Source organism: Sycon ciliatum, chromosome 13 (assembly GCF_964019385.1).
Source record: "Sycon ciliatum chromosome 13, ocSycCili1.1, whole genome shotgun sequence".
Taxonomy (NCBI): Eukaryota; Metazoa; Porifera; class Calcarea; order Leucosolenida; family Sycettidae; genus Sycon; species Sycon ciliatum.
Window position 1 is genome coordinate 6,550,909 of NC_088655.1, and position 8,645 is coordinate 6,559,553.

The 8,645-nt window shown below is 44.7% G+C and overlaps 1 protein-coding gene across 1 annotated transcript; it reads left to right on the top strand.

The window, feature by feature from the left end:
• LOC135829112 (aldo-keto reductase family 1 member A1-like) lies at positions 1-8,244 on the top strand. The gene is made up of 4 exons (XM_065341519.1): positions 1-32; positions 1,611-1,701; positions 2,272-2,430; positions 8,026-8,244. The coding sequence occupies exons 1-4, from the start codon at positions 1-3 to the stop codon at positions 8,242-8,244; spliced, it is 501 nt and encodes a 166-aa protein (XP_065197591.1).
• The last annotated feature ends 401 nt before the right edge of the window (positions 8,245-8,645 follow it).

The following is an 8,645-nucleotide window of genomic DNA, read 5'->3' on the forward strand; positions in this document are numbered from 1 at the left end:
ATGGAAAGCTCTGCAGGATATGTTCAAACAAGGTGAATGAAAGCAACAGAAAACAGTGTCTGTCGGATTGTCTGTGTAAACTACAGTATACTGGTCAACTAGTCTCTGCCTGTTTTAATAAACCTATGCCTATTTGTGTTCATGTTAGTCTATCTGTCTTTGCTGTGTGACAGTTGGTGTGTCTCTCTTTATGTTCTTTTGTCTTTCTCTCTGTATATCTCTACCCCTCTGCCTTGCTCTCTCTCTCTCTCCCTCCCTCTCTCTCTCTCTCTCTCTCTCTCTCTCTCTCTCTCTCTCTCTCTCTCTCTCTCTCTCTCTCTCTCTCTCTCTCTCTCTCTCTCTCTCTCTCTCTCTCTCTCTCTCTCTCTCTCTCTCTCTCTCTCTCTCTCTCTCTCTCTCTCTCTCTCTCTCTCTCTCTCTCTCTCGCTCGCTCTCGTTTTCGCTCTCCCTCCCTCCCTCCCTCTCTCTTTCTCTCTCTCTCTCTCTCTCTCTCTCTCTCTCTCTCTCTCTCTCTCTCTCTCTCTCTCTCTCTCTCTCTCTCTCTCTCTCTCTCTCTCTCTCTCTCTCTCTCTCTCTCTCGCTCGCTCTCGTTTTCGCTCTCCCTCCCTCCCTCCCTCTCTCTTTCTCTTTCTCTCTCTCTCTCTCTCTCTCTCTCTCTCTCTCTCTCTCTCTCTCTCTCTCTCTCTCTCTCTCTCTCTCTCTCTCTCTCTCTCTCTCTCTCTCTCTTTCTCTCCTTCTCTCGCTGTCTCTCTCTCTCTCTCTCTTCTTCTCCCCGGCCCTCTCTCTCTCTCTCTCTCTCTCTCTCTTTCGGTTGAGGTAGGTGTGCGTGGTTTCATCCCGGACTCTCTTCGGAGGGCTCTGAAAGCGCTTGGGTTTTCTGATCGAAGAATAAAATTTATTTGTAATTTGTGCACTAAGACGTCTCTGCGAAGCAGCTACATCATCTGGTTGCGACGTCAACAAAAACACTGGTCGGAAGATCCACTTTTCTGAGGTACTGTATGTGGGGCTCCGTTTATTGAGGTGCGTTGAAATTTATTCTCTTTATCTTACACAGAGGCAATATGCTTTGGTTCTCTTTATCTTATTATTTCTTTTCTATAATTTCCCCATATGAGTTCCTATCTGTTGCTGTGAACACCTTGAGTGGAGAGCGCTTGCTCGAGCGTTGAACCGGGTTCTTAATCCACCATACCCAGTTTGCAAGGCTGGGCGGGGTTGTGAGCAGGCTTTCATTTCATCTTTTCTTATTATTTCCTATTATTTCTGCTTTTCATCTCATTACACAAATTCTGCGCTTTTTCTCCCTCTGCGCATAAAATCTAGACTGACAACCTGCTTGTTAAATCATGCACCTGCTTTCAGGCGTAAAAACCCTGTTGTAGATGTCTCCGTCCTCATTTGTTAGACTTACCTGTCTTTATAAATGTAACTTACTCTCTCTCTCTCTCTCTCTCTCCCCCTTTCTCTCTCTCTCTCTCTGCATTTTCTTATTGCTCTTTTTCACTGCTTGTCTTAGTATTTCTCCCTAACGTTCTCTCTCTCTGTTTCCAGCTATCTTTAGATATTTTGTTTTATGTGTCGTTCATTCGCTCTTCTTTTTATCTCAGGCTCGACTACAGCAATCGGATGTCAAATTATGAGCAAAATCATCGTCAGGACATCATTGACATGAAAGAGTTGCTACCTTTACTCAACCAGGTTAGTTGCACATTGTCTTGGTGTCTGAGTGATTAGAGAGAGAGAGAGAGAGAGAGAGTGAGAGAGTGAGAGAGTGAGAGAAAAAGAGAGAAAGAGAGAGAGAGAGAGAGAGAGACAAAGAGAGAGAGAGAGACGGAGAGACAGAGACAGAAAGAGAGAGAGATACAGAGAGAGAAAGAAAGAGAGAGACAAAGAGAAAGATAGAGAGACAGAGAGACAGAGAGAGAGATAGAGAGATAGGGAGATAGGGAAATAGGGAGATAGGGAGATAGAGAGATAGAGAGATAGAGAGATAGATAGATAGAGAGAGAGAGAGAGAGAGATGGAATGAACTATTTTCCAGTCTGTTGTAGGTAACTCCTGTAACAGTGCATGTAGATACTAGCACAATGTACATTGGCAGATTCTCACTTATTTTTCAGAAGCATTTCGAAAACTGGTGTAAAATTGTATCCAGACTTTTGTTTTAGCTTGGAAACTCTCACTTGGGCATTTTGAAGAATCATGGTATCCCGTATTGACTTCAATTTGTGTGTGTTTTTGTGTGTTTTTGTTCTATTTGTTGATCAGGTTGAGTATCACCCATACTGTCATGAGAACGACTTGATTGAGTTCTGTCAAGAGCGCAACATCACCTTCAACGGCTACACTCCAATGAGCTGCCCAGACTACGCCCCTCCGACACACGGCTGGTCACACTCGACGCTCCAAGCACTCTTTGTCATGCAGGTAAGGCTAGTGTGCTCGTCTTTTCTACGCAGCTGAAGTGGCACATGGGAACAGGAGAACACTCATTCGTACACTCATACCTCTGTTTTCCAGACACCAAGGTCACGGGCACTTCGGTCTGCCGGGTACTCTTTGAGTGAGTTTTAGTGGAAATATTACTACTTTTTTGTCCCTTTTTGTGTAAAATTCAATAGTTACATTATAGGGCAAATCTATGTCCCTTCCTCATTAAAATATTCGGAGTTACGGACATTTCAAAGTTACAGGCAGTGTCCGGTCCCGGACCACTCGGATAAACCAGGGATGAGTGTAGTTGCAGTTGTCTTGAGAGTTCCACATATAAAACACAGGATGATGATACTCATGCATTTCTACTCACCTATCCAAACAAATCATCATACCAGTGCACTGCTTAGTTCTGCATGTGTGTTATGTGTCTTGCATAGTGAGATCAGGGAGATGGAGTGATGAGGTGATGGCTAATTGAGCCATGCATTCTGCACTGTTGTTTTCTACTTTGAAAGCGTGCAAGAGAAAAATAGATATGGGGAAGTGCCCAACCGTGTGGCTTTGACTGCATCCCCGCACGTGTACATGGGTTTGTTGTGTTGACTGCAGCCCTGCACGTGTACATGGGTTTGTTGTGTTGACTGCAGCCCTGCACGTGTACATGGGTTTGTTGTGTTGACTGCATCCCCGCACGTGTACATGGGTTTGTTGTGTTGACTGCAGCCCTGCACGTGTACATGGGTTTGTTGTGTTGACTGCATCCCTGCACATTTACATGGGTTTGTTGTGTTGACTGCATCCCCGCACGTGTACATGGGTTTGTTGTGTTGACTGCAGCCCTGCACGTGTACATGGGTTTGTTGTATTGCCCTGGATGATAACATGTTTGCTGTGATCATCAATCTGATCTCACCTAACACATATCCCGACAAGAAAGGAATCCTCGCATATACAGTAGGAGACATGCAGTGTCCAAGGTATGCTGGCTGGTTGAGCAGTCGTGCTGGCTGTTTGAGCAGTCATGCTGGTTGATCGAGCAGTCATACTAGCTGGTCGAGCAGTCATGCTGGCTGACTGAGCAGCTATGCTGGCTGTCTGAGCAGTCATGTTTGCCGTAGTGTTTGAGCATTCATAGTGGTTGACTGAGCAGTCGTATTGGCTGTCTGCGCAGTCATACCGGATGGTTGAGCATTTATGCTGCCTGTCCTAATAATTATAGTCATTTTGGTTAGCTGGGTAGTTATACTGGTTATCTGGGTATTTATAGTGGTTAGCTGGGTAGTCATACTGGTTAGCTGGGTAGTTATACTGGTTAGCTGGGTAGTTATACTGGTTAGCTGGGTAGTTATACTGGTAAGCTGGGTAGTTATACTGGTTAGCTGGGTAGTTATACTGGATAGCTGGGTAGTTATACTGGTAAGCTGGGTAGTTATACTGGCTAGCTGGGTAGTTATACTGGTTAGCTGGGTAGTTATACTGGTTAGCTGGGTAGTTTTACTGGTAAGCTGGGTAGTTATACTGGTTAGCTGGGTAATCATACTGGTTAGGTGGGAAGTTATACTGGTTAGCTGGGTAGTTAAACTGGTTGGCTGGGTAGTTATACTGGTAAGCTAGGTAGTTATACTGGTTAGCTGGGTAGTCATACTGGTTAGCTGGGTAGTTATACTGGTTAGCTGGGTAGTTATACTGGTTAGCTGGGTAGTTATACTGGTTAGCTGGGTAGTCATACCGGTTAGCTGGGTAGTTATACTTGTTAGCTGGGTAGTTATACTGGTTAGCTGGGTATTTATACTGGTTAGGTGGGTAGTTATACTGGTTAGCTGGGTAGTTATACTGGTTAGCTGGGTAGGTATACTGGTAAGCTGGGTAGATATACTGGTAAGCTGGGTAGTCATACTGGTTAGCTGGGTAGTCATACTGGTTAGCTGGGTAGTTATACTGGTTAGCTGGGTAGTTATACTGGTAAGCTGGGTAGTTATACTGGTAAGCTGGGTAGTCATACAGGTAAGCTGGGTAGTCATACTGGTTAGCTGGGTAGTTATACTGGTTAGCTGGGTAGTTATACTGGTTAGCTGGGTAATTATACTAGTTACCTGGGTAGTCTTACTGGTTAGGTGGGTAGTCATACTGGTTAGCTGGGAAGTCATACTGGTTAGCTGGGTAGTTATACTGGTCAGCTGGGTAGATATACTGGTTAGCTGGGTAGTTATACTGGTTAGCTGGGTAGTTATACTGGTGAGCTGGGTAGTTATACTGGTTAGCTGGGTAATTATACTGGTTAGCTGGGTAGTTATACTGGTTAGCTGGGTACTCACACTGGTTAGCTGGGTAGTTATACTGGTTAGCTGGGTAGTTATACTGGTTAGCTGGGTAGTTATACTTGTTAGCTGGGTAGTCATACTGGTTAGGTGGGTAGTCATACTGGTTAGCTGGGTAGTCATACGGGTAAGCTGGGTAGTTATACTGGTTAGCTGGGTAGTTATACTGGTTAGCTGGGAACTCACACTGGTTAGCTGGGTAGTTATACTGGTTAGCTGGGTAGTTATACTGGTTAGCTGGGTAGTTTTACTGGTTAGCTGGGTAGTTATACTGGTTAGGTGGGTAGTTATACTGGTTAGTTGGGTAGTTATACTGGTAAGCTGAGTAGTCATATTGGTTAGGTGGGTAGTCATACTGGTTAGCTGGGTAGTTATACTGGTTAGCTGGGTAGTTATACTGGTTAGCTGGGTAGTTATACTGGTAAGCTGGGTAGTTATACTGGTAAGCTGGGTAGTCATACTGGTAAGCTGGGTAGTTATACTGGTTAGCTGGATAGTTATACTGGTTAGCTGGGTAGTTATACTGGTTAGCTGGGTAATTATACTAGTTAGCTGGGTAGTCTTACTGGTTAGGTGGGTAGTCATACTGGTTAGCTGGGAAGTCATACTGGTTAGCTGGGTAGTTATACTGGTCAGCTGGGTAGATATACTGGTAAGCTGGGTAATTATTCTGGTTAGCTGGGTAGTTATACTGGTGAGCTGGGTAGTTATACTGGTTAGCTGGGTAATTATACTGGTTAGCTGAGTAGTTATACTGGTTAGCTGGGTAGTAATACTGGTTAGCTGGGTAGTTATACTGGTTAGCTGGGTAGTCATACTGGTTAGCTGGGTAGTTATACTGGTTAGCTGGGTAGTTATACTGGTTAGCTTGGTAGTAATACTGGTTAGCTGGGTAGTTATACTGGTTAGCTGGGTAGTCGTACTGGTTAGCTGGGTACTCACACTGGTTGGCTGGGTAGTTATACTGGTTAGCTGGGTAGTCATACTGGTTAGCTGGGTAGTTATACTGGTTAGCTGGGTAGTTTTACTGGTTAGCTGGGTAGTTATACTGGTTAGCTGGGTAGTTATACTGGTTAGCTGGGTAGTTATACTGGTTAGCTGTGTAGTTATACTGGTTAGCTGGGTAGTTATACTGGTTATCTGGGTAGTTATACTTGTTAGCTGGGTAGTCATACTGGTTAGGTGGGTAGTCATACTGGTTAGCTGGGTAGTCATACGGGTAAGCTGGGTAGTTATACTGGTTAGCTGGGTAGTTATACTGGTTAGCTGGGAACTCACACTGGTTAGCTGGGTAGTTATACTGGTTAGCTGGGTAGTTATACTGGTTAGCTGGGTAGTTTTACTGGTTAGCTGGGTAGTTATACTGGTTAGGTTGGTAGTTATACTGGTTAGTTGGGTAGTTATACTGGTAAGCTGAGTAGTCATATTGGTTAGGTGGGTAGTCATACTGGTTAGCTGGGTAGTTATACTGGTTAGCTGGGTAGTTATACTGGTTAGCTGGGTAGTCATACTGGTTAGCTGGGTACTCACACTGGTTAGCTGGGTAGTTATACTGGTTAGCTGGGTAGTCATACTGGTTAGCTGGGTAGTTATACTGGTTAGCTGGGTAGTTATACTGGTTAGCTGGGTAGTAATACTGGTTAGCTGGGTAGGTTACTGGTTAGCTAGGTAGTCATACTGGTTAGCTGGGTAGTTATACTGGTTAGCTGGGTAGTTATGTTGGTTAGCTGGGTGGTTATACTGGTTAGCTGGGTAGTTATACTGGTTAGCTGGGTAGTCATACTGGTTAGCTGGGTACTCACACTGGTTAGCTGGGTAGTTATACTGGTTAGCTGGGTAGTTATACTGGTTAGCTGGGTAGTTATACTGGTTAGCTGGGTAGTTTTCCTTGTTAGCTGGGTAGTTATACTGGTTAGCTGGGTAGTTATACTGGTTAGCTGGGTAGTTATATTGGTTAGCTGGGTAGTCATACTGGTTGGCTGGGTAGTTATACTGGTTAGCTGGGTAGTCATACTGGTTAGCTGGGTAGTTATACTGGTTAGCTGGGTACTCACACTGGTTAGCTGGGTAGTTATACTGGTTAGCTGGGTAGTCATACTGGTTAGCTGGGTAGTTATACTGGTTAGCAGGGTAGTTTTACTGGTTAGCTGGGTAGTCATACTGGTCAGCTGGGTAGTTATACTGGTTAGCTGGGTGGTTATACTGGTTAGCTGGGTAGTTATACTGGTTAGCTGGGTAGTTATACTGGTTAGCTGGGTAGTAATACTGGTTAGCTGGGTAGTTATACTGGTTAGCTAGGTAGTCATACTGGTTAGCTGGGTAGTTATACTGGTTAGCTGGGTAGTTATGTTGGTTAGCTGGGTAGTTATACTGGTTAGCTGGGTAGTTATACTGGTTAGCTGGGTAGTCATACTGGTTAGCTGGGTACTCACACTGGTTAGCTGGGTAGTTATACTGGTTAGCTGGGTAGTTATACTGGTTAGCTGGGTAGTTATACTGGTTAGCTGGGTAGTTTTCCTTGTTAGCTGGGTAGTTATACTGGTTAGCTGGGTAGTTATACTGGTTAGCTGGGTAGTTATATTGGTTAGCTGGGTAGTCATACTGGTTGGCTCGGTAGTTATACTGGTTAGCTGGGTAGTCATACTGGTTAGCTGGGTAGTTATACTGGTTAGCTGGGTACTCACACTGGTTAGCTGGGTAGTTATACTGGTTAGCTGGGTAGTCATACTGGTTAGCTGGGTAGTTATACTGGTTAGCTGGGTAGTCATACTGGTTAGCTGGGTAGTTATACCGGTTAGCAGGGTAGTTTTACTGGTTAGCTGGGTAGTTATACTGGTTAGCTGGGTAGTTATACTGGTTAGCTTGGTAGTTATACTGGTAAGCTGAGTAGTCATACTGGTTAGCTGGGTAGTTATACTGGTTAGCTGGGTAGTTATACTGGTTAGCTGGGTAGTTATACTGGTTAGCTGGGTAATTATACTAGTTAGCTGGGTAGTCTTACTGGTTAGCTGGGTAGTCATACTGGTTAGCTGGGTAGTCATACTGGTTAGCGAGGTAGTTATACTGGTCAGCTGGGTAGTTATACTGGTTAGCTGGGTATTTATACTGGTTAGCTGGGTAGTTATACTGGTTAGCTGGGTAGTTATACTGGTTAGCTGGGTAGTTATACTGGTTAGCTGGGTAGTCATACTGGTTAGCTGAGTACGAAACAGTTCTGTTCGCAGAATGAGCACTCTGTGCTGTATATTATGTTTGTTTGTATTTTTAGATCGCTCAAGTACACAGTGCCGATCCCTGTCAAGTGCTGCTGGCCTGGGAGCTGGCCCACGGCGTGGTGGTGAACTGGGGAACCCGCAATCCGGACCACATGACGCTGAACTTGCAGTTGGAGAAGGTGAAGCTGAGCACTGACGAGATTGCCAAGATCGCTGCCATCGTACCGCCGGAGAAGAACAAGGTTTGCCCTGACCGTCACCAGTACAAGTAGTGTATAGTCACTTGTTCAAGTGAACAGTTTCCGTGTAAGTTTATGTACATGACGTCACTGTTCTGTCTGACACTCGCCTTGTGCATACCAGCCAGAGTAAACACAGGACGGTGTTATAATTTTTTACTCCTACCATCTCAGTGTGTATGACCACTGTGCACCAAGTTATAAGTTCTTGCTCTCATATTGGCCTTTGGCCGGAGAGCCAGGTCTGTTTTCAAGAATTTTGTATTAGCCATTTTTGTTCTAGTTGTTGCAGGGTGTGTATGCATGCCCGGGTATGTGACAATGCCAGATTACAGGATTACCAGATCTGTATTATCCTTGCTGGCAAGGAATCTCATGTTTGTTTTCATTGTGTGTGCATGTGTGCACACACATGCATGCATGTGTACTCGTGC

Coding starts and splice junctions, on each gene's coding strand:
- LOC135829112 (XM_065341519.1), top strand. CDS start 1: ATGGAAAGCTCTGCAGGATATGTTCAAACAAG. Junction 33..1,610: donor GCAGGATATGTTCAAACAAG/GTGAATGAAAGC, acceptor TTTTTATCTCAG/GCTCGACTACAGCAATCGGA. Junction 2,431..8,025: donor AAGCACTCTTTGTCATGCAG/GTAAGGCTAGTG, acceptor TTGTATTTTTAG/ATCGCTCAAGTACACAGTGC.